This window comes from Urocitellus parryii, chromosome 12 (assembly GCF_045843805.1).
Source record: "Urocitellus parryii isolate mUroPar1 chromosome 12, mUroPar1.hap1, whole genome shotgun sequence".
Taxonomy (NCBI): domain Eukaryota; kingdom Metazoa; phylum Chordata; class Mammalia; order Rodentia; family Sciuridae; genus Urocitellus; species Urocitellus parryii.
This window is the reverse complement of record NC_135542.1, coordinates 51,691,605-51,715,866: the sequence shown is the minus strand read 5'-3', so window position 1 is coordinate 51,715,866 and position 24,262 is coordinate 51,691,605. Positions and strand designations below refer to the sequence as shown.

General features: G+C 46.6%; 2 protein-coding genes and 2 non-coding genes across 4 annotated transcripts; 1 reads left to right on the top strand and 3 right to left on the bottom strand.

The window, feature by feature from the left end:
• Positions 1–1,584: 1,584 nt before the first annotated feature.
• Ost4 (oligosaccharyltransferase complex subunit 4, non-catalytic) lies at positions 1,585–2,851 on the top strand. Its single transcript, XM_026402831.2, has 3 exons — positions 1,585–1,692; positions 1,820–1,957; positions 2,604–2,851. The coding sequence occupies exon 2, from the start codon at positions 1,821–1,823 to the stop codon at positions 1,932–1,934; it is 114 nt and encodes a 37-aa protein (XP_026258616.1). The 5' UTR covers positions 1,585–1,692; position 1,820; the 3' UTR covers positions 1,935–1,957; positions 2,604–2,851.
• A 730-nt stretch (positions 2,852–3,581) lies between these two features.
• On the bottom strand, positions 3,582–20,562 carry Agbl5 (AGBL carboxypeptidase 5). The gene is made up of 15 exons (XM_077791747.1): positions 20,454–20,562; positions 19,076–19,342; positions 18,668–18,839; positions 18,190–18,353; positions 17,473–17,650; positions 17,042–17,220; positions 16,181–16,637; positions 15,517–15,686; positions 14,953–15,088; positions 13,758–13,960; positions 13,018–13,232; positions 5,794–5,949; positions 4,545–4,657; positions 4,201–4,247; positions 3,582–3,706 (listed from the first exon to the last, which is right to left on the bottom strand). The coding sequence occupies exons 2-15, from the start codon at positions 19,294–19,296 to the stop codon at positions 3,658–3,660; spliced, it is 2,460 nt and encodes an 819-aa protein (XP_077647873.1). The 5' UTR covers positions 19,297–19,342; positions 20,454–20,562; the 3' UTR covers positions 3,582–3,657.
• Positions 20,563–20,966: 404 nt separating this feature from the next.
• Trnaa-agc (transfer RNA alanine (anticodon AGC)) lies at positions 20,967–21,039 on the bottom strand. The gene has a single exon. It is a non-coding gene; the product is annotated as a tRNA-Ala (tRNA).
• Positions 21,040–21,375: 336 nt separating this feature from the next.
• Positions 21,376–21,464, bottom strand: Trnay-gua (transfer RNA tyrosine (anticodon GUA)). Its single transcript is given in 2 exon segments — positions 21,376–21,411; positions 21,428–21,464. It is a non-coding gene; the product is annotated as a tRNA-Tyr (tRNA).
• Between the last annotated feature and the right edge of the window lie 2,798 nt (positions 21,465–24,262).

Sequence of the window (24,262 nt, the reverse complement as noted above, 5' to 3'; positions counted from 1 at the left end):
ATGCACCTGTGTTGGTTTTAGGACAGTCTGGGAAATCTGATGCACTTCTCAAAGTCCTCTCTCATGCCATGTACAGTATAGGAAGTTTACCTTCCAGGGTTAGCTTAGAGGTACAGCTTATTTTAAAAAGGAAGCTCTACTTTTGATTCAACAGTAGATCTAAGTGTCTGGTTGGACTTGAATCTGCTCCAAATTTCCAGGAGACAGGAAGCATAATGATGTGTAATTATTTAAGACCTAGACCCTCATTCTTCCAGAGAAAAGCTGGGAACAACCTGCTCGCAGAGATGTGCATAGGAAGAGCATATCAGGGTTTTCACCGATGTTATGTGGAGGGGAGGCCTGGGATTCTACATATGAAACTTTGGGGAAAGAGTAGATGGGGGATTCGGGGAAAGGGGGAGGGAGGTCAGGGAAACTACAAACTACCAAAGGCAGGTACTGAATTTAGGAATCATTGGCGGAAGTAGTGGGTGAAGGGAGAATACAAAGGACTCAAACTGCTGATAGTCTTAGGCCGGGGAAGGCACTTTGGGATAGTACAACCCCAGCTCATTGTAAATACAGGAGGCAAGTTGTTCCCCTGTCCCAGATGTTCCAGTCCCATACCAGCTCCTGTAGAGTTTTCTTTGGCTCAGGGAAGCATAGGCCTCCCCTGAGCCCTGGCCCCCCTCTACCGCAAAGCAACTGGCTTCCATTACCCCTGACAGCTCCAGAGCAACAGCCCGGCCCGTCTGGCTCCATGCCGTTCCCTTTTATGGTGAAGCCGAGAAAGCCAGGAGTAGGTGGGGGTGGAGAAGAAGGTTCTAGCTGGGCAGAGGGTTGTAGAGCTAGGCTGCTGCTCCCCTCACAAGAGACCCTGGGCCGTCTACCACAGCTACCTCTCCTTTCTCTGGCCGGAACCCACGATCCCTCTGGCTTGTCCCAGCCTTCCTCCCCTACCCCCTCCCTCACATCCGGGGGGTGATTTCCCACTTGGCAGAGGTCCCACAGCTTGGTTTTTGATTCCGGGAGGGTCTGCCCTATTTTCTACGCCCACCTCCAGGAGTGGGATGGAAGTGGGGACCTGGAGAAGACAGGCTCTGTTCAGATTACAGGCAGATCAGTCTCCTAGGTAGGATGGGGGTCAGAAAGGTTGACAGCAGCAGCCGCAATCCTATTCCCCTTCTGCACCTCTGCACTGCCTCCCACCCAGTCCCCGCCGCCCGAGCCAGGGAGGGGACCGTGAGGGCAGGACCCAAAGGAAGCACCTGGCTGGGCCGGGCCGGGGAAATGAAGGGTGGGCAGCAGTGCGGGGGGCCGGGACAGGAAAGTGGGCCAGAGCTTGCGGGTCAAGCTAAGTCTCCCGCCCGGCCCCGCAGCCCACCCTCGCCCTAATACACTCCTCGGCTCCAGGGAGGCGGCCACCACAGCTTTGCTAACCCCGAGCCCGACCGCCCCAGCTGCGGCCAGCTGTGCCACTAAAGCACGAGGCACGCCTCCGCGGCCCCGCCCACAAGCACAGCTGTCAGTCCCACTGCTGCTCCGCCCCCTGCGCGCGCGCAGAGGGAGCAGACGAGACCGCGGGGCTAGAGAGGTGGTTCCAGCTCGCAGCCCGGCGGAAGTACCTGCTTGGGCCGCAGCTGACGCTACCAAGTTCCGGTCCAAGTCTCCCACCTCCAGGCAGCGTCGGAGCGGAGTCGAGCTGGTCAGGTGAGGGGCACGCAGGCGCTGTCTCACGGACCAGCCCCAAGTTGGCCGGGTCGCTGAGTCTCAGACTCGCCCTAGAGAGCGCGAGAAGCGTGCCGACCCGAGGCTCAGTCCCTCCCCTTCTCTGCAGGATGATCACAGACGTTCAGCTCGCCATCTTCGCCAACATGCTGGGCGTGTCGCTATTCTTGCTTGTGGTTCTCTATCACTACGTGGCCGTCAACAATCCCAAGAAGCAGGAATGAAAGTGGCGCTTTCTCCGCCCCAGGTAACGGTCGGGGCTGTAGCGCCCAGCCCCCAGAGAGCTGAGTGGAGAGGACCGCGTTAGGGCCTGCAAGGTTCGAAACTTTAAATCCGAAAGTGTCGGGCCAAGCATGAGACGTCCAGAATTGGGCCCCTTTATCCGCAGATACAGTGCTTTGCAGTGTCCTGCTCCTTCCTCCTAAACTTCTCCCTGCGAGGATAGGATAGGATGGGGTGGGGTAGGGGTATATCCCAATCTTCCTCGGTCCCTATCTTCATGGGTTTTCCAGTAGCAAGTTGCCCAAGTTGGGGGCATTGGAGGCACTGGCAGCGGTAGAAGCAAAGGTGCCATGAGGATAAGCGTTCTTAAATAGCCGCCACTTTTCCAAGGTTGTTTAGGCTTCTTATTTAGGTAGAAATTTTTTTTTTTTGAGCGGATGAAAAATGTAGACTTCTATTTCCATATTCTTAAGCCAGAGTCATTGGTTTAGTGGTTGGGTACTGTAGACCCAAGCTAGAAAGAAGAAAGTGGGGGTGGGGAGCTTGGGAATCAACCTTAAGTTTGGGTCAGAGATGTAAAGGGGAACAGGTTCACTGGGAGTTGCCTCCAGGATTCCCAGGGGAAAGCTGCAGCATTTTCCTTACCTCAGGTCTTTCCCCCTCTTTTCTAGGGTTCCAGGACATAGTCTGAGGCAAGATGGAGGGTGTGAGGGGCCTTCACACTTCACTTCATCCCTTCTACCCATCACAACATACAAAGCAACTACACCTGGATTTTTCCAAACAACTTTTATTTCCTCAAAGTCTTCCTTAACCCTATGGAACAAGAAGCTGCCACTGAATAGGGCCCAGTATAGGGGCTGCTTTTCTACTCCCTCCCCTCCCCCCAATACAAAAATATAGATATATATTTTTTGTGGTCCCAAAATCTTGTGCTGTGGAGGGAGGGAAGGGGTACAGGTCCCTGTTTTGTCCCATCTCAAGGTAATGCTCTGCAAGGCCTCAGATAGTGGCTGGCATTCCAAAGAGTTATGTTGTAACATGGAATCTGCAGCCCAAGGAGGGGACTATCATATTTCTCACTGTGTTCCCCCACTTTGGGACCCTATCCTGGGCATGGAAGTAAAGGCATTATCAAACCCGGGGAGAAACGGTGAGTGGGGGAGATTTAGGGACAAAACAAACCTCAGGCTGGCCCAAGGGCCCCCTGCTGTAACAAATCTGGGATGGGACATCAGATAGAGTACAGGAAATAGGAGAAAAGGCAGGGGCAGAGCGGGGCCGTGGGGGGCCGGCCTGAGGCATCCTGCAACAGAAAAGAGAGAAGAATCAAGGTTATGGTCTGTTAGCAAGAGGCTGGTAGCTTTAAGAGAAGAGAGGCAGGTTGATGGCTGCACAGAGGTCACATGCTGGAACCTGCTAGCTAGCTCCTAGGCCTTAAGACTCTAACTAGCAGTTGTTTTCTAGTCCTTTTAAATAAACACTGGGGTCATGATGGAATAAAAAAATCAGGGACTAGATGCTTAATGAAAGCACATTCAGTCTTTGGGGTTAAAGGGAGTAGGGAAGGACGAAAATGATCTGGAATGGTAGAAATGGAAATGAGGGGAGGGCTGAGAGAACTGGGTCTAGGTGCTCACCCTGGTATAGCAGGACCGGGTCCCGGCTCTGGCTCACTGCTTTCTCTGGTCCTGGAGATAGGGGATGTGGGGCCTGAAGAGCCTCTTACCCCTCTGCAAGTCGGCGGTGAGCCCCGGCCCAACCTGGGCCTAGCCTGTGTAGACAGGATTAGGCTAAGAGGCTGGGTTCTTCCATGAGCTTTTCTGCTTCTAGGTTTGCCTCTTGAGTTTCCATGCATAAGAGTCTAGTATAGGAGTCAACAGAGGTAGTAGAGCCTTGAATTCCTGGGCATTGTTTCTAGTTGAGAGGATGAGGCAAGATAACAGAACTCCTAGCTTCAGTCCATGACTATGTACTCCAAGTCTTATGTAACTAGCACAAAGGTGGCAGAAGGACCTAGCATTTAGCCTTCATGGGTAAACCATGGCCAAGGCCTGCCTGAGTACAAAAGCACTGTGTAGAAATATGAGGGACTGGTAGACCTCCTTCAGGTCCTTCTAGGCCTCAGCCCCTGCCAGAGCAGCTTAAGCTTCACCCATCCAGTGAGCTTCTGCCTGTACCCAACTTTAGCTAAACTAATATGGGGATCTGGACTGACTTGGAGGTGGTGGCAAGGCTGTTCCTAGGAGCAGCAACCAAATGTGTTACCTGGGGAATCCGGGACCCCTCCTGGCGGAAACTCTCCTCTGGCAGGTCTGGGCAGAAAGAGAGGAGAAGCTAAGGGCAGGGGCAGGGAAAGCCAAAGCTAGCAGGCTGAGGTTGGGGTGCATCTGGCAGGGACAGTGGGGTTGGAAGCAAGCAAGACACCTGGCTGATGGGGATTGGGGTGGGGCTGGGCAGGTAAGCACTCAGGCACCAGAGCAGCTCTATGATATGGCTGGAAGTAGAGGCTGTAAAGCAGGGCTGAGCATTTTCCCTCCCACTGCCCCGATGAACAGTGCCTTGATGGGTTCTGCCAGACTTCTTACGATGGGGACCAGAGAAAATGTTACCTGCAATCGAGTCCTGATGCAGGGGATCCGAGCGCCAGCCCCTAGCAGACCTTTCCCAATCACCATGACAGCCTCTGGCTTGTCCCCTGAAGATAAGAGTGAGCAGCTACTCCCTAAAGAACAGAGGAAACTGATCATCAAGGTAGGGGCTATGAAGAAAGGAGATAATTTCCTTTAGATCAGTTTCTCAACTTTGGCAGTGTGTGTTTGTGTGTGTGTGTATACACGCGCGCTTTTAGTGCTGGGGATTGAACCTAGGACTTTGTGCATGCTGAGGTAGAACTCTACTGCTGAGCTGTACCCCCAGCCCCCAATCTTCCACTATTGACATTTTGTGTTGGGTAATCCTTTGTTGTAGGAGCTCTTTTGCACATTGTAGGATGATGAGCAGCGTCTACTATATGCAGTTTCCTCCCCAGGCCTCCTCCATTGTTACAACCAAAAAAGTCTCCATATGTTGCTGGGCAAGATCACCCCTGAGTGAAGCTTCACTCTGGTCCAAGAGGGAGAGCAGAGAACTTTTTTGACTAGAAGTAGAATCTACTCAAATTTAAGTACTATATAAATTTATAGACCTTGGGGCCACTCCAATCATATATTTAGGCATTTGAGGATCAAGTCCACTCTATCCAAGACCTGGATTGAGGGCTACCCATTGAATTGACAGGTTGGGAGTAGTGGCTCGGAGTAAGGCAGAAATCAATCCCATCCAGTCCTTTACACATCTGGGTCTATAGCTTAAAAGGAGAGTAGATGGCTTAAGTTTTCTGTGGATGATAGGACACTGCAGTGATGACAGGTGAAAGGCCTATGCTTTTTTTCTTCTCCAGTTTTGTCTTAATGTTGCCCAGCTTCTGGAATCGGGGAACTTGGGTAAGTGGCACTTTGCAGGTAGGAAAAGTCCTCAGGTTCCTCAACTATAAAAATGAGGATTAAATTAGATAGTGTGTATAGCAGTGCCTGGCACATAGTAAACATTCAATAAATGTTATTTTATTTTACAAAGACATTTCAGTAAGTCCCAGCCTCCTGTACAAAGGCACAGGTTTAGAGATTTAGGGTACCAGGAGGATAACTGGTGCTCTTGGCTGGAGTGCCTTGTATTATATCAGGTCAAGGGAGCCCAAGTTAGGTGGCAGTGTGGCTGAAGGAATTTCTTCAAGCTTAACTGGGTGCCTGGTCTAAACCCTGGGTGGTAGGGAAGGGAAGAAGCTGGCCAACCCAGATTTCAGTGGCAGTGGGTACAGACCTGATAGACTGAGTGAATTGGGCAGGAGGCAGGAGCCCAGGTTGCGTGAGGAGGCTGGGCTGGTATTAGCAGGAGTTGGGGATGGGGCCAGGCTGCTTGCAGGAGGTCGATGGTTCAGTGGCTGTTGCCTCCGTCTCCTGTCCTGGCTTCGGGGCTCTGAGCGGAAAGGACACAAGCAGGTTAGTCACTCACTATTAGCTAGCCTTCACTGACCTGCTGGCTCCCCTTGGTCAGAATTTGTGTTTGTAAGCTTGTCATCAGACCAGCACCCTTCTTCAGAAGTAACTATACAATGGGTAGAAAGACCTCTAAAATTTATTTTCAGTTATTCATTTCTTGGTCTTCATCTTACCAATTCATTCTTTTGGCAGGAAATTATTGAATTTGGCTTCTAAAACTACTTTCCTAGGTTCTCCTCTTACCTCTAAAACTGCTCTTCTTCAATTGATCTTCCTGCCTCTTAAATATCCATGTTCCCTACCATTCTGTCCTTAGGTCTCTCTTGTTCTACTTACTCTTATATTCCCAAATCTCTTTCTAGCCCTTTCTCCTGAAATCCAGCTGTACTTGTCCACTGGACATTTCTACCTGGAAGTCCCCTATGACCAAACCAAAACAGTTTCTCCCTCCCTCATTCTTCTTATCTTGGTGAAAAACCTAGAAACCCTGTTTTATCTTTCTACTCCTCCCTTACATTTAGGTTTGTATTTAGTCAAATCCTGATAGTTCTACCTCTGCATTCATCTGAATTCCTCCTTTCTTCTCCCTTGCCATTGTCCAGATATATACAGATCTTTAATTTCCACTCAAATTTTATTTCCCTATTGGTTTCCCCAGCTTGAATATCTTTCCTTTTACCATCCATCCTTCACATAGGTACCACAAATTACTTTTCTAAAACAGAGACCTGGTCAGAAATCACTGTGGCTTAGGCAAGGGGAAGTACTGAATGTCTTTTAAAGGATAAAGTCTAAACCTTTTTACATGGCCCATTCAAAACTCTGCCCAGTGTTGTTCCAATCCACATATCCTTCGTACAATGCTGACCATCTGATCTCTTATACCCTTTGCTACAGCTCCTGCTGCTACTATTTGTGTAATTCCTCTAGAATTTTTTCCCTTTCTAGTGAATCTGACCATCTTCCCTGTCCCATCTCAAATGTTATCTCTGTGAGGCTCCTTGACAATTAGAGAGTTAAAACTAATTGTTCATTGTCCTTTGTTCAATGGCTAGTTGTTGTTCATGGATTCATCATCACTTGGAGTTTAAAAATACATGTATACTCTGGGGCAACCCTTCCTAAGGCTGGATCCTTATTGCTATCTGTTCTGAAGGGTAAGGTCCCAATGGGACAGATGGAGAATGGATGGAGTAGGGAGGCTTGCAGATTCAGTAGGTACTTCCTCATCACAGAGGGAAAACTGGTGCCAAATACTTTTTTTTTTTTTGGTAGTAATGGAGGTTGAACCCAGGGCCTGGCGCATGTTAGGCAAGCATTTCTCCACTGAGCCATATCCCCAGCCTCCCAGGCCCCCAGTACTCTTGAACTTCCAGAACCAAGTTCAGTGAGTTACCAGCATGCCAGTGCCCTAACACGTGTTGGGTGTGAAAAGCCTCTGATATAGGAAGTAGGCGACCTCAACTTCATCTTGTCTAGCTGCAGTAAGCAATAGTAACAGGCAGTATCATGAATACTTCTGAAAGTTTTCCAGATTAAAAAAAGAAGAAGGGCTGGGGTTGTGGCTCAGTGGTAGAGCACTTACCTAGAATGTGTGAGGCCCTGGGTTTGATTCTCAGCACTACATAAAAACAAATAAAATGAAGGTATTGTGTCCAACTACAACTAAAAAATAAATAGAAGAATTTTTAAAAAGCACAAAGATCTCAGAATGGAAATCATTTTAGCTATGTGAAGTTGTGCTGAGGCACTAGGTGCCAATTAAGATTCAAGGTATGTACTCATAAGAGTCAAAAACAACCAGACCTTAGAGGCCTGTTTGAGAGTTGGCACAGAGTTACAACAGAAGCCAGAGAGACTTAGCTATAGTCAAATAACCTGAAACATTAGCCACCACCAATGACTTAAGAGATACTCTAAGGCCAAGACTTGGGTAATGCTGTGATTTAAAACAAACATCAGAATGATGTGTAGGTGACAGTGCATAGTAGGCAGAAATAATGAAGTTGATTGAGGAAATCACAGATTTGTAGACAGTCTGAGAAATATCTATATAGAAAGGCATGCTGAAACCACGTTAAGTGATGAACTCTCATCCCACCCCAAGAAAGGGAGAGAGACTTCAGGACATTATTGGTTATAGTAATAAACTGGACGACACTTCAGAAGTTGTGAAGCAAAATAGGCAAATGATGTAAAAATTGCCAATGCAAAATGGAGAAGGGATTATAGGAAAGAATATTAAGGTTGTAACTCAGGAATTCCACCCCAATCAGGGTTTTAGGATGGGGACAAGGTCTGATTTAGGGGAAAGGCTTGCTCTGAAAGTATAAGGTATTTAAAGGTAGCATTTCAACCAATCTTCTCTTAAAAGACTGCCTCAAGACCTGGCCAGGATTGCCTATAATTTGTTAGCGCACACAGTTTCTAGTGTTTTGACTCTTGGCCCCTACTGTAATCTAGGCCTACTTAGTCCCTGTTGAGACAAAAAGGAAATGGAGGAGCCCCAATTCTATATGTTTTGGTTCTATAGAAACAGCAGCTTAAGGTTGAGTGCAAGAGTGATACATGATCAGCTGTGTGCCCAGAGGTTATAAGATATTTTATGGAATCAGCCAGGTTCCATGTTGGGGTGGCAAGACAGTCTGAGGACTAAGGTCTGAGGGTTGAGCCAAACTGATCTCACCTTGTGAAAGTTAAAATGGATGTTCTAAAGTCTCAATTTAGAATAGGAGTTAGTTGACTTGTGCCTATACCCTGTTTCATCTCTGCAAAAATCTTTAGAACTGTCCCCCATGGAATACCCCAGATCTTATTAAATCCCTGGGATGATCACAGGCCTGGTTTTTGCTCTCAAAGTTTTTATTCATTCAAAAAATATTTGCCTTCTACCTAATAAAGAGCTAGGCACAGTGCCAGATGCTAAATAGATGTGTTGGGAGACATTTCTTGGTACTGTAATTTACAGTGGTAAACGTAGAAGCGGCAATGGCAATGCAGGCACTAAGTCCTGTTGACTCCAGGGAACCTCTACTCACTGCTGGACATTAGCTGCTCTAACAAAAATTGCCTGTCAGCTGAGCAAAGGCATTAGAGATCAGCAAAGAGTTCTGGTAACCTCAGGTTTAAGTGACAGGTGGGAGGGATAAGAGCAATGGTGGTAGTGACATCTGAAGGCTCCTGCTTTTATACTTTAGCACCTTGTCTTGTCATACCAGCATTCTGCTGGGTAGGCTGGGGAGCCAGGAAGGAAGTTCCAAATTGTTGAATGAGACTATTGCTGGAACTCCAAGCTAGGACTAGAATAAAACAAGTGAAGCACCTAGAATGCAAAAGTGAAGAAGGCACTTGCACAGCCCTGTGAGTGAGTACCTACCTGGGTGTCCTAGGTGTCTCACCTGCCTCCCCCTAGTCTTTGCCCTACTTTAATTCATATTTAATGGATATAAGGAAAAAATGTTTTACTTCACCCACCCCAGCCCCAGCAGGCCCTTCTTTAGCTCTGTATCTGCTTTTACAAGTTATCTTGAAGGCTTTTGATTTCTCTCAATTCATCACTGCATTAGCTATTCTCCAGTGACAACTACTTTCCCTACATCAGCAGCAATCTGAGAAGGTGGTACTTCAGAACATGTTTTGCAGCTAGGGAGAACTAAGTAGAGAAGATTCTGGCACAAAGGTCAGAGGATGCTCGTAGCTAATGTTTACTGAACTTACAACCTTCTGTTCCAGGGCCCTTCCTGTTTGCCCCAAGTTGGCTACTAGTTGGCCTTCTAAAATATTATCTCCCAGCCTCCAGACAGGACCTGTCAAACTAGTGCCCTGAATCTCTGCCTTAAGCTCCTGGTTGAGCTGCCTCAATTTTTTCTGAGATTCACTGGATAGCCCAATCTTGTACTTGTTTTAGCCAATAAGGATAGTGAATTAAATGTACAGTTGAATATATTTTTCTTGAGGTACTGGAAATTGAACCCAGAGCCTCATGCATACTAGGGAGGTGTTCTACCATTTAACTACATACCAAAGCCCTTTTATTTTGAGACAGTGTCTTGCTAAGTTTCCCAGGCTATCCTGGACTTTGTAATCCTCCTGCCCCAACCTCCAAGAAGCTGGGATTATAGGCAGTGCCACTGCATCTGGCTGAGTGACATAATTTTATCTATTAGTGGAAATTTTCTTATAAATTCACATGTCAAAAAAAATCCTTTTCCAAATCAATTCTAATTTGGGGTTGAAAGTGTAGCTCATTTATAGTTAAGATTTCTAAGATATGGGGGTTATGATCTTTCTAGATGGGAAAACAAAATATAGCTAGATGTGGCATAGGCCAAAATACCAGATGTATGGAGCAGAAGTGTCACAAAGCAACAGGACAGATAACACAGGACAAAGAAATTTTCCCAAGAGTTGGTTGAAGATACCATGTCCAAATGGCACATCAGAATGTGGCCCCTATCCCAAACTAGGGTCAGTCTTCCATCTTGCATGCTTAAAAGATAAAGCAGCAAAAATCACAGTACCAGCAAATGTCCAGGGGAACAGAGTCAAAATTCCTGGGATCTCACCTTTCAACTCCTTACAGTATCACTGTTTGGTATTATTAGTAACTTATCTTGATTCCTTGATTGTATAGTTTCCTAATTCTTAGAAATATTTGTGCAAATCCCTGGGGTGTCTCTGTACTGGTACTCTTTCTACTTCTAAGCTCATTCCCTGGGGAAACATGCCTTCTCCCTTGATTTTTACCTGGCACCTATATGTGGATCACTCCTAGACCTTCAACCCCTTTGGCTCACCTTTTCTTCAGTCCTTTTCTGCCTGCAGGGCATGCATATATATATCTCCTAAGGCATCCAAGCAAATCTGAAGTAGATCACTTATCACCCCACCACTACCAAAACAATGTCTTAAATGTCACCCTTACTTCTTCCTTTAGCTTGTATCCTTGAAAGTTTCATAGTTCCTCTCTACCCAGGAGTTCTGTTCCTGGTCCTGACTGTCATTTCTCATTTCTGGAATGTTTTTATCAAACCATCTACTACTTGTTCTTCAAAACTATTTCTTTCTTAACTGAACATTCTTTGGTTAATTACTCGTGTTAATCTACCACAGTAGTTCTAAATGTCCTGGATGTTTATGATGTGAGTATGCTTGTATGTTGTATTTACTGTCCTGTTTGCTCTATTAAGTTCCAAGTCAATCAGCTAGGAATTATTTAGTACTGATGCTGCATATTTTCCATTAGTTATCAGGTGAAGTAACAGAGAAATAGAATACACATCCCTCACCTCATGGAGCTCAAAAGTGTTTTTGCATTGGGAGGGGAACTTGGAGGATGTCAATAGAATACTGACTAAACATTGCCTAGAATCCTCCAGTGACAAGCTAAAAAAGGCCTTTTCTCTTTGTGGTCAGAGGATAATTTATGATGCTGATGAAGTAATCCCAGGAACCCTGAGTTATGAGCTAGGGAAGGCTGACCAAAAAAGAAAGGAAAAGAAAACCGAAGAAAAATTTCATCCAGATTTAACATGGGAAATTAGTTACAATGGAGCATGCAAATGTATCAGCCGGAATAACTCTGCCACTTAATAGCCCTGCAATCTTGGATACTCTTCAACAGCCTAAGTTTCCTTATCAGAAAAATGGAAACATCACCCATCCCACAGGTCCTCATGAGAACTGCATGAAATTATATGAAACTCTCTTGTTTTCTATTAAATACAGTTTAAACATAAGATATCAATATTAGTTTAATACTCTTTCAAATACAGTATGCAAAGTAGTCTGTACCAATAAAGACAGAATCTCAAAGAACAGGGTTGGGAATATAAACTGGATGAGACTGAATATCAGAATTTGTTTTTGGGGGGCCACTGGGGATCAAACTCAGGGACATTTTACCACTGAACCATATCCCTACCCCCCCGCCCCCCTTTTTAAACTTGGAGACGGCCTTGCTAAGTTCCTTAGGGCTTCACCAAGTTGCTGAGGCCGAACTCGAACTTGCAATTCTCCTGCCTCAGCCTCCCAAGTGGCTAGGATTATAAAAGTGTGTCAACACAACTGGCTCAAGAATAGAATACTATAATGGTCAAAACTGGTAAAGGCCATTGCTCCCTCTGGCTTCTCTGCAGTCAGATTTACAGCCACTGACCCAGTGCATATCACATCTGTTCAAAAGCTATGTTGCAAACTGAGAGCAAGGATATGCTAAATAAGGATGGGTGTAGGTAGAAGATCACCAAAGCACTTCATTCCAGCTTACAGGCCTCCATATTTAGCCAACTTCTGTAACCCTGATGGCACATACAATACTCATGATATATAGCGTTATTTGGGGAAGTTGCCCTATTACCAATCTCTCCCCCTTCACAATCCAGCTTACTTCCAGTTACCTTCTTTTTTTCTCTGTGTAATTTTCTGTGGAAAAATACACAGAAAAAAAAGAATCTTTCATGCAAAACCTAGTGGTAATGATGCAGTTGAGCATTGTGACCACAGATAGAAAGGGCTAGATACTTGATTTGTGAGCCTAGAACAGAAGCTTCTGTAGTTTGTTCCATTTTTCTTTGAAAGAGTTGGAATCCTTATATCACTTTCTGTATAAGCTCTGAAGCCAGGACAATTTCAGCCCATAAAGACCACGACAGGATCCTCCATCTTTATAGTGCTGCAATTTGGATTCTAAGGACATTCTTCCGTACTGCTCCCAAGAAAATACAATGATATTGTCTTTGATGTGGAGCCTCAATGTCTGTGTTTGGCACTGCTTCAACTAGTGTTTTGTCCTTGGAAACTTCCCCAGCTCCTAACATGCTGAAGCCCAGATCCCCAGGTTTCCCCGTGGCCACATGTAACATCCTCTGGAGTCAAGCCGCAGGGAACACGAAGATCGCAGGAGAGGTTGTAGATTCTGCTACAGACTAATTTTATTGATTCACCCCTTGGTCCTGGGCCAAGTGTATGTCTTCAAGCTCTCATTTTCCCCAGCAATGTCCCAAACAACCGAACACCTGCTGCAGGGGCTCCCAGACTGGCTTACCTCTGACAGGACCCAGCACCCGGTGATTGACCTTTTGGGTGCTAGAGCCCAGGCCTGGAAGCCCTGCAGGCCGACTGCCATGAAAAGGAAAGCTGGGGGAGTTCTTCATCTGTGGAGAATTCTGTTGGCTGCTGCTGCTACCACCAGCACTTGTGCCAGTGCTAAAACTTCGTGCCCGGCTCAAGGTGTTTTCAGAGCAGGAAATGGGCAATACACTGCAAAGAAGCAGAGGCCAATCAACTCTGGGCCAGGCTTTCTCAGGGCTTTCCCCAGGGTCTGATGTTCAGTAAAACTTTCACCTTGGGGTAAAAGAACTCATTTAAAGGAAGAAGGGAGGAATTCATCTCCATAGATGAGGTATTTAACCTGGGGCATACCAGCTAATAGCAGGGCTGTCCTGAGCAGCTTTGTCTCCCAATGGATTCCCCCCTTAGAGCCCTGGCACTGGCCCTTCCACTTCCTTCAATCAATCATTCACCACCTTTGAAAGTTTAGTGCAAAGTTCTATAATAGGGAGTCCTTTGGCCTGATTTTCAGGTCTCTTAGAAGTATGTAGCTCCTGGTGAAAGGGAAGTGGATCCCATCTCAAAAAAAATGATCTTGCTAATTCTAATTTACCCAGAAAATTCTCAGCATGTGGTACTTTTAGAAAGAGGGAAGGAATACAAATCCCATGGAACTCCTAGGTCTAAAGCCTTGCCCACTCTCCTGCCCTCTCCCTGCCATGCTGCTGGTCTTACTTGTTACTTTTGGGTGGAGTTCGAGAGCCTCTCTTCTTGCTGATGCCCATGTTCACAGTGCTGCTGAGGCCTCGGGTGTTTCGTACATGCTTTAGCATCCAGGCCCGTAGATTAGTGAGGCTGCTGTGCTCTGACAGCACAATTCGTGGCCATGGATTACATTCTGCCATGTCCAGAGCTGCAATGGCCATAGCTCGTCCCACCTGTGGGGGATTCCAGTTTGGCTTAGCATCTTGGACCCCTAATTCATGCTGCTATGTGGGGTGGGTTACATAGCACAAAGGAAGGGAAGAAGAGGCCAGACCTAAAATCTGCTCACTGGGTACCCTAAATTTGTGCCTAGATGTTCCCTAACCATTGACTATTTTAGGACACTCATCCATTTTATTAATAAAGGGAGATATTAGGGATTCAACCCAGGTTCACTAAGCTACATCCCCAGTCCTTTTTATTTTTTATTTTGAGACAGGGTCTCACTCATTTGCTGAGACTGACCTCAAACTTGCCATCCTCCTGCCTCAGCCTCAGTCACTATGATTATGGGCATGTGCTACCAAATCTAATTCCATAATTAATAAATTAATTAATTATGGTACTTGGGATTGAACCCAGGGTACTTTACCACTGAGCTATATCCCCAGTCCTTTATTTTTTAAAATTTTGAGACAGGGCCTTAATTTATAAATTGCTGAGACTGGCCTGGAACTTGAGATCGTCCCACCCCAGCCTCCCAAATTGCTGGGATTACATGTGTATGCAACCACACCTGCTGGGACCTCATTTATTATGGCAGGGGCAGATGTGCTTTCTGGCTCACATAAAGGAATTCTAACAGAAGGTGTTAGAATTTCTTTTCTAACCTGAAGCTCTTTCTACTCCCTTTGGACTCCCTAGAATAAGTAGTCACCAAGATCACAATAGTGGGGATACTTTTGAGCCCAGGAGTAAATAAACCTTCCAACAGAATGAGAAAGACCAACTCAGAGGTAAAGAATCTGACTCAGATGTGCTAGAGGATTCTCTGTTCATTCTCTCAATACCCTTATAGTCTATAGGAGCCATGCTCCTATTAACACAGTGGTGAGATGATTACATCAATGAACATCTCTGTAGAGGACCTTAGAGGCAGGTAACAAGAGGGAAGGTCTTTCCAGGTTTGAGGTTCCCCTTTCCCACTTATGCCAAGGATTCATACCTGCTCAAATAGTTCCACAGTGTATCTGGAAGGGAAAGCTGGCGGGGGAGGAGGGCTGGCACGCCCATTGTCGTGGCAGGCAGCAGGGATGCTGTTTACTGAGCGTCCAGTGTTGTAGTTGCATTCAAGTGTGTAGCTAAGACACAAAGACCTTTATCAGTGTCCTGCCTGAATGGATATCATGACAACCACAGGGGCCAGCCCTGTGGTCTAAGAAGATAATTACTTGGAAAAAAGTGAACACAAGTGGAAGGTGCTAACAACCCTTAGCAACTAGCTGTTTACCTTGGCACCATACTATGTACCCAATAAATCCCAGAAAAGGAGAGTCCTAGACTAAAATAATCCTGCTGATTGTAAGGCTCTCTTTTGAAAAGACTTGGATAGTCCTGGTCCCCTCAGGCCCTAAGCTGCCTATTATTTTCTTCATTTTGCTGTACTGGGACTGAACCCAGGGCACTAGGCATGCTAGGCAAATGCTCTACCACTGAGCTTCACCCACAGACCCAGGGTATTTTCTTTAGGGAAGCTATCTCCTCAACTAAATACCAGTTTTCACCCAACCTGTGGATTATCCCTGAGGCTTTGTAGATTGCAACACGACCGCTTCCCTCTTTGGATTGGCCATCTCTACGGTCTCGAGCATACATATTTTTCTCTGAGAAATTGCAGCCCTGGAAGTCAAAGTGGGCTGAATTCAAGGAGATGAGCTTTGGATATAGCATGTTTTCCACCTGTTGAGGGGAGAAAAATGTTCTTAGAAAGAGAGACAGAAAGAAGTGACAAGGGGGAAAGGAGAGATGGCAAGCATATGGCCATGTGACTCATACACAGCAGATACCACTATAACCCTAAAACCGTCAGTAGCAATTAACATTTTTAAAATTTTCAATGTTTGACATTATTTCTAGGTGTTAAGCAGATATAATTCTATCACATTTTAAGTTCTAAGTTTCTTTTCTCCAATAAAATGCAAAATTTTCTTTTCTTTTGGTTCCCCAAACTCTTAAGACTATGATGCTGACAGCATGAACCTCACTCAAAGGTATGATTTAATGGGATTTAATGATACAAGGCCCTGATGCTGATTCTTCTTGGCTCTTTGAAGTTCATATAGAGGCAGTCTGTACAGTACTTCCTGTCAGGCTATGTTCCCTCTCTGTGGTCTAGCCTTTATTTTATAACTACAACGATTCCCACATTCACATGACATCCTTAGGACTCCTACCTGGGTGCTCTCATCACTAAAGCTGTTTCCGTACATGAAGCAGCCCCTTTTGGAAGCATGTCCGTGCAGGTCCACATAGTAAGCAACACCACTCTCTTTGGGGGGAATTGTGTCAGGGGCTGGTGCCTCAAGTTCAGTAGACTGTTCTGGCATAATCCACTCACTGTTCGCCTTCTGTTCCACTGGCTCTGCCTGGGTCCAGGTCTCAGGGTTATCACTGTCAGATAACTGTCCAAGGCGACTTTCATTGTGGAGATTGTTGGCTTTCTCAAGATCAGAAAGAGGAGCATCACAAGGGAGGCGGGGACTGGGCTCGTGTTCAGAGGGACTCTGGGAGTTCAGACGAGAGTGCACATGGTGGTAAAGAAGCACAGCTTTAGCCCCAAAGATGGCCGGGTGCAGGACAGCATCAGGCTTCAGGTACTGACGGTTCAGATTCACTCCCCGTGAATCAGTGCTGTAGGAAAACAGGGACTGAAGCAAGGTCTAGAGGCCTGAGCCAGTGGATGACAAGGAGACTAAGAGATTGACTTATCAAAGAGAGGCTGAAATTGTGCTAGGAAAGAATTACAGACAGGACCCCTCACTGACCTGATGTCAACCTAAGATACCAGAGAAAACTAAGGATAGCTCCCTCCACCCATATAGGCCTGCACCTATCCTAGTTTTGCTCCTTCCTAGGAATGCCACTAGATGAAATTCCCCTCTCAGGTCTCTGGAACATCAGATGGGCCTGCCCTTGTTAAGGCGCAAGAGGATTGGGAATACAGGAGAAGCTAGAAGGTAGCAATCTTTCACTGAGGAAAAAATGGCATATAGGAGGACTGGGAGCAATCCAGAAAGGATGGGGAGACTACTTACCGGTAGTGGCCCCGGACCACACCATCAGGATTCAACATGGGAATCAGCTTAAATACAAAAAGGCGGCGTAGGGTTTGGGCCCGGGGGTCATCGGGTCGAAGGATGAAGTCCAGAAAGCCATTGAAGACAAAGCTAGATGGAGTCTCCCCAGGGTGTACTCTGCTGCTTAAGAAGAAGATCTGAGGTGGAGAGGAGAGCAGACAGTTACACTATGGTTCCAATGACACACATCAGGAAGGACTGGATGAGGCAGAAAAAGCCACTGGACTGCCAGCTGCCTGGGTCTGCAAGTGAAGCAGCAGCTGTCACCCTTGCCTTAGTCTATAGGCTGAGCTAGGTCCAGGATGCCTAGAGAAAACAGCTTTAAGCTAGTCACAGTGTCTGGAGCTACAAAAAGGGCAAAGAACTGCCTTTATGCTCTCCCCACTCACCCTCTTGCCTGTAAAACGGAATGGTCGGGGGGTGCTGGTATCAGGAAACAGCTGCTCTAGGCGGGGCTCTCGATCTTCTCGAAGCCCATGGCAGGAAGTGATTGTTAATAGATCTACACGAAGTCCATCCAGAGAATAGCAAAGGAGCTCCCGGTGGTAATAGATGGTATCCAGGGGGCTGCAGGAATAAAAATAATTACTCCAGAAGTTCCAAAAGACCTAGCAAGAGGTGGGCCTCATCACCAGCCCAGATTTGTAAAATCTGGTCCTTCATCCTAACCTCTTGGCCTCATAGTCCTTCACACTAGGATCTGGGTGGGTTTAGCATTGCTAGGATGCAGACTACAGGACAGAGTGAGTTTATTGTTTTTTTTTCCCCAGTTAATGTCTCCTTAAAATGGAATACTTTGTGTAGACAGAGACAGTTGCCCTCTGGGGGAACCGATGAGCAATGGCAGTGCTGGTTAAATCACAGATAATTGATAACTGAGCACTAGGATAGTAAGAGGCTTGAACTGGCAGGAAGGAGTGGACTACATAGGATATACTGAAGTCAAGATCACAAGGAAACACATTTTTCAAAGGTGTCCAAAGTCCCACATTCTGTACAGAGAAAAGACTGATGAAGTTTTGGTGCAGAGATTTTAGGGTAAATTCCAGAAATAGCAGAGGTGCAGATACAGGATGGTATAGAAGGAATAAGAATGGGGTTGGCACCTGTTGTGGGTAGGGTGGTTCTCCAGAAAGCGCTGGTCTAGTTGGTTTAGCAAATCCTGGCAGTCACTGTAGGAGAAGGGGTAGCAGAAGGCGAAGAAGGTGGTGGCCCCACGGCCCTCCACAAAACGGTGAACAAAGGATAACACAAACTGCGTCTCTGTCATCTGAGGAGCAGAGAAAGAAGAGGGAGGAGCAACATGCCATTTGTGTCAGAACTGAGCTCCTGTTGGGGGTCACTAGGAACTGACTTTACACCCTTTTCACCTCTACCAACTTCCTTCCCTCCCTCTGATACTTTCCATTAAGACAACCAGCTCCGTGGGGCTTCCAAAGGCAAGGGCTCACCTTAGCAGTGTAAGGAAAGCTGACACAGTAACCTGGGGTCCCACCTGCCTACTACTCTCTACCAAGAGCGAATTTATTGTTTACTTTCCTCTACTAGTACCCAAGTCCTCTTTCTTCTTCATGGATAACTTACTTCAAAGGTGGGCCGTTCTCGAATGCGTTCCCAGCGTGGCCGGTAGGGCAGTGTGCGCACAAAGGGGGCCATACCCTGGGAATAAAGTTTGCTTTGCTTGTTCATGTTCATAATGTTGATCTTGATGAGTTTCCCTGGAGTTCCTCCCCGGACACTGAAGTAAAACCATGACCTGAGGGCCAGAGGAGAGATAGATCATTATATTTGGGAGGTTGGAGACAGGACATGGTGGGAGCCCTGGAGCACACCAAACTGGGAAATGGCTATTTAGCAAGGAGGGGAAGAGGTGAGGAGGGGCTGGAAGAGGAAGGGTATGAACAAGTAAGTCAAATGGCCTCCAACTGAAGCATGGATTTGGGTACCTGAACATGCCTTTTCTCCTTCCACCCTCGGATTCTTTCCTCATACCTGTTCCCGTTCTCAAATTCGGTTTCAGCACAGTCTGGTCGGGTCCACACGTTGAACTCGTAGTCAGGGGAAGAAGCAATGCTAACAGTGGGGGCCGATGCCCCTCCTCCTACTCCTACTCCTTCTGCATCACTAGACACAGATTCCACCTTTTCCACATGGGCTAGGTTCCCTGAATCAAAGCGAGAACTGAACAGCAATCCCCCACAGCGCAGCTCCATGGTGGGGCTGGGAAAGCATCCTCTTGCCCCACTCTGGCCCTGAGAGCTGGGGAAAAGAGGGTTGGGGTAGGAAGGGAGAACAAAAATTAAACAAGATTTTTTGGGTATCTCTGGATAAGTGAGAGCTGTTCTTAGGGAGTGTCCTGTGAAGCAAAATGCTCGCTCATTAAAAAATATGGACGTGACCTTCCAGCAAGACCAAGAGAAAAACAATACTCTACCCCACGCTAAGGGTTATGACTGACTTAAAGGGATCCCATTTTGCTATAATGCCCTGTTTTCAAATCAAATAAATACGCAATGGCTAAAGTGTTGAGACAAGAGCAAAGCTTTTTTGCAGTCCAAAGAGTAGAGATTGAGAAATCAGATTTCCCAAAACTAGCCATTACCCACTTCCCCACAGCACATGGCCATCTTTAGAGATGGCCATTCTGGACCTATTCCAGGAGAACCAAAACTCTTATGTTTGAATGACTCGCTCCCTCCCTTTGCTCCTGTGTCCTCACAAGTATCGACCAGAATTCTGCTGTTGCTTTCCTGGGCCCTGAAGGGCTGATTCGTCCCTTTTTTCTTTTCTTTCTTTCTTTTTTTTTTTTTTTTTTTTTTTGCTCCTACTCCATGCCTATTTTGGACGAAAACTATAAAAGTGTGGTCTGTGCCAAGCCAAAGGAAACTGGGCAGATGCCACCTGCTCACCTAGAGCCCTCAGCTCAGCTCCAGTTAAGGCACGGGTCTGTTTCCATTTCTTGCCCTGTAGACACTGGAACCCCTGCAAAAGCTACCCTGGTAGTTGTGGGTCAGTAACGGGTGTCCTAAACACTGCTAAAAAAGCTGGGCTGGTAGAGTCCCACCTGGGGGCAAGGGGTGGCTTCGCCACCCCCGAACTTGGGAGGTCCCTCACACTGTCGGGCTTGCCCTATTTGGAGAAACTGGAAGGGTTGAGACAGACACACTGGAGGGGGTGGGAAGGTACGGCCTAGGGGTCAGAAGTGAGGCTACAGAGGGCAGGAGGCTGAGGACGGCCACCGGCAGCTGGGCAGGCAGGGGCGGGGTCGCCTGTCCCGGCCAGGCCGGGGGCGGGGTGGCCTTCGAGAGGGGCTCGGGCTGGAGGGGCTGCGAGAAGGGGGCGGGGCCGCAATGCACGCAGAGCCCCTCACCTCTCTCCGGGCCGGTGCTCCCGCTCCCTCTCCCGCTAGCGAGGCGGCACCTCGGGCCCCGGCACCCGGGTCCTCCACCCAGGACCCAAACAAAACCCGAGTGCCGTGGTGCCGGGACCCCGCTCTGCCAGGAAACAAGAAGTCTCTCGCCTATTGGCCGCGGCTGCAGCTGGCTACCCGCCCAGTAAAGCGCACTGCCATTGGTCAGCAAGCAGGGTTCCGCGCACGTTAGCGGGTACCTGCAGCAGTGCCGTTTGGGGGCTCTGGCGGACAGGCGCGGCCAGGATTCCAGCCAAGTCTCTGTAGGCGGTTAACGGCCTGTCTCCCAGACGCGGGAAAGATAAAAGTGACCGAGCAGGAGTCGGGAAAAGACTCACTGCGAATAAAAGGGAACCATATGGAGCCGATCACCGCTTAGCGTGCCCCTCATTACACTGTATATTAAAACACCCACCCAGGTTCTGCCGATCTCCCCGCCAGCCAGTGTAAAGAGCAGGAAGAAAAAACTCCTAGTGGAGGATGCGGGCATCGATCCCGCTACCTCTCGCATGCTAAGCGAGCGCTCTACCATTTGAGCTAATCCCCCAGCTGCTAGTGCTTGCTTTCTTTTTGCCTTACAGGTTATTTTGAGCTGTCCACCGACCAATGGATAGATCAACTGCAGTTAGGAATATTTATTTAACAATGGGAGCGAGTGCAAACTTTTGAAAATAAGGCATATAATAATTACACATAAAGAATAAAGTTCTACTTTGAGGCACACGTCGATATTTCTTCGTATGTGACGCTTAACCGAGCTGTACTGTACACCAACACTGCGGGTCTTACCCGATATCCGAAGTACCAACACAAAGTCATTGCCGACCTCTAAGGAAGCCATAGGTAATTGAACTAAATTGGGTTAAAAAAAAGTCAGACGAAGTCCTTCGAGCCGGAATCGAACCAGCGACCTAAGGATTGCCACAGGATTTCCACTACAGTCCTCCGCTCTACCAACTGAGCTATCGAAGGCCCCGCTGCTCAGGAGGCCTGCAGGTTCCCCTCTAATAGCTACCGAGGCTATATTCTTTCAATGAGCCTGTTCCACACCCTGATTTTCAGTCAAAGCAACCCGCCGGGACTGGAGTTTCTCCGGGTTCCACAGAGCCGGAGATGGGTAAGAACGCTGCCCCAAACTCCAGTTCCTAACCCAGGGCGAAAGAAACCTAGGAAATGTGCTTCACTGACGTTTCCCTGCTTTTTACAAAATGTTGCGCCCTGTGACACTGCCTACAGATCGCAAACGCGTAGACAGCCCTCACACGGTTGAGTTTCTAGGCAGCGTTTCTCCATCTTGTGGGCGCACGGGCTCCACGTCGCGACGCGCAAATCCACTGCGTAAAGCCGATGCATCATATTTGCTTCTCTAGTTCCACAGTTTCCTTCGTTTTTCGGGGTCCCAGCAAAATGCATGCTTTACTGATGCGAAGACATCCATCCTCTCAATCATCTAACTTTTTGTCGGAATCGATTCGTCCTGAACAGAACAAAAAAGGCTGTCGAGGCTGTGCCGAATCCCCTGGGCCCTGGCGGCCCTGCCGGCGGGGATTCGGGTGGGGCCGATGCGCCACCCACCCCGCAGCAGCTGCAAGCGTGGCGAGGGCCGCGAGCTGGATGTCCCGCACTTCCAGCCCTAGGAAGTGCTCACAAGCAGGGAGGATTCTTCTGCCGCAACCCCAGAGACCCACGTTGGGTCGGGGACGGGACGGTCCTACAGTGCCCGGCTCGGGGCACTGGTCGCCCTTATGGGTTTATGCACAGGTCCTCTTGCCCTTGGGGAATCGCGTTTCCCCAGGGCCTGGGACTCCCCAGTCACCGAGGGTGTAGGTATCTTTTGTGGGATCATGGACTGACCCCGCTACCTGCCCTACCTCTACAGCCACCCGGTTCACACTTCGCTGATTTTTCTTTGGCCTGCAGTGCCAGCCCACAAGCCTTGGCTCACCGAAAGCTATCGGATTATAAAACACAGAAACCAACCCCAGCTCCTTTGTGAAGCCTTGCTTGACAGACTGTCGGGGTAAGTGTGCAGGGAGACCTGGCCTCCAGCTCCCGCCAAAGGCCAAACTGCCTGTGCTACCTTGAGCAAAGGTAAATCCAGGCCCTGGCAAATCCAGGTCAGGCAGTAGTTTTAGGTTAACTTCAGTCTGCTGCTGAGAACAATTAACCATTTTAAAGTGAGAAATTCTGTGTCATTTAGTGCAATCACCAAGCTGTGCAAATATCACCTCTCTCTAGTTTCAAAACTTTTTAACCACCTCTGAATACATCCCCTACTGATATTGCTGGTTATTGGTGAAAAGTCCTGCTTCAAAATACCTTTAACGACATAAGAAAATATCAATATATTTCTGTTTACTTCTCTAGAATACATCTTAGGCCTGGAATTGCTTGGTCAAATAGTATGAAACTTTTCAGACTTCTGATAAAGATTGCCAAATCACTTCCCAGGAACATACCAAATTCTATCATAGCATTCACTGAGTATATTATCACTTGAAAAAAAAATCATTATTAATATGACGGGCAAAAGTAAGTGGCATCTTATATTTGTACTTCTTGACTAATGAAGAGGGACTGTTTTCAAGTCCTTGTTCTTTTTCATTTATTTTATGAATTATATCTTTTATTCATATCTTCATCATGTTTAATGCTTTTTTTACTGGTTTGTAGAAGTTTGTTTAAAACATTAAAGATGTGGTGGTGGGGGGGAAGGCACACTCATACACTGCTGGTGGGACTGCAAATTGGTGCAGCCAATTTGGAAAGCAGTATGAAGATTTCTTGGAAAATTGGGAATGGAACCACCATTTGACCCAGCTATCCCTCTCCTCCATCTGTACCCAAAGGACTTAAAAACAGCATACTACAGGGACAGAGCCACATCAATGTTTATAGTAGCACAATTCGCAATAGTTAAACTGTGGAACCAACCTAGATGCCCTTCAACAGATGGATAAAAAAAAAAATGTGGCTTATATACACAATGGAATATTACTCAGCAATAAAAGAGAATAAAAATATGGCATTTGTAGATAAATGGATGGAGTTAGAGAAGATAATGCTAAGTGAAGTTAGCCAATCCCAAAAAACCAAATGCCAAATGTTTTCTTTGATATAAGGAGGATGATTCATAGTGGGATAGGGAGAGGGAGCATGGGAGAAATAGATGAACCTAGATAGGGCAGAGGGGTGGGAGGGGAAGGGAAGGGGCATGGGGTTATTTATGATGGTGGATTATGATGATCATTATTATCTAAAGTACAGGTATGAAGACATGAATTGGTATAAATATACTATGTATACAACCAGAAATATGAAAAATTGTGCTCTATATGTGTAATAAGAATTATTACACATATGTAATGCATTTTGCTGTCACATAAATAAAAAATAAAATATGTATGTCATATATTTGTTACAAGTATTTTTCACTAGTTTGTTGTTTTTAAATATTTTACCTATTATGCTTTGAATTATATACACATTTAAAAATTTTTGTAAAGTGACACTCATTTCATGATATTTTACCATTGCTTTAAAATTTAGAAAATTCTTTTCCAAGTGAAGGTTAAATATTCATTTTTATTTTCTTCTTTTTAAATTTTCTTCTTAATTCTATTTGAAACTTATTTAGGTATGTTGTGTGAATATAAAAACAAAACCACTTGTTCTCAACCTTAGCTGCACACTTAAATCACTTGGACAGCTTTAAAAAATGCTACTGTTGGGGCTAGAGTTGTGGCTTAGTAGTAGAGTGCTTGTCTGGT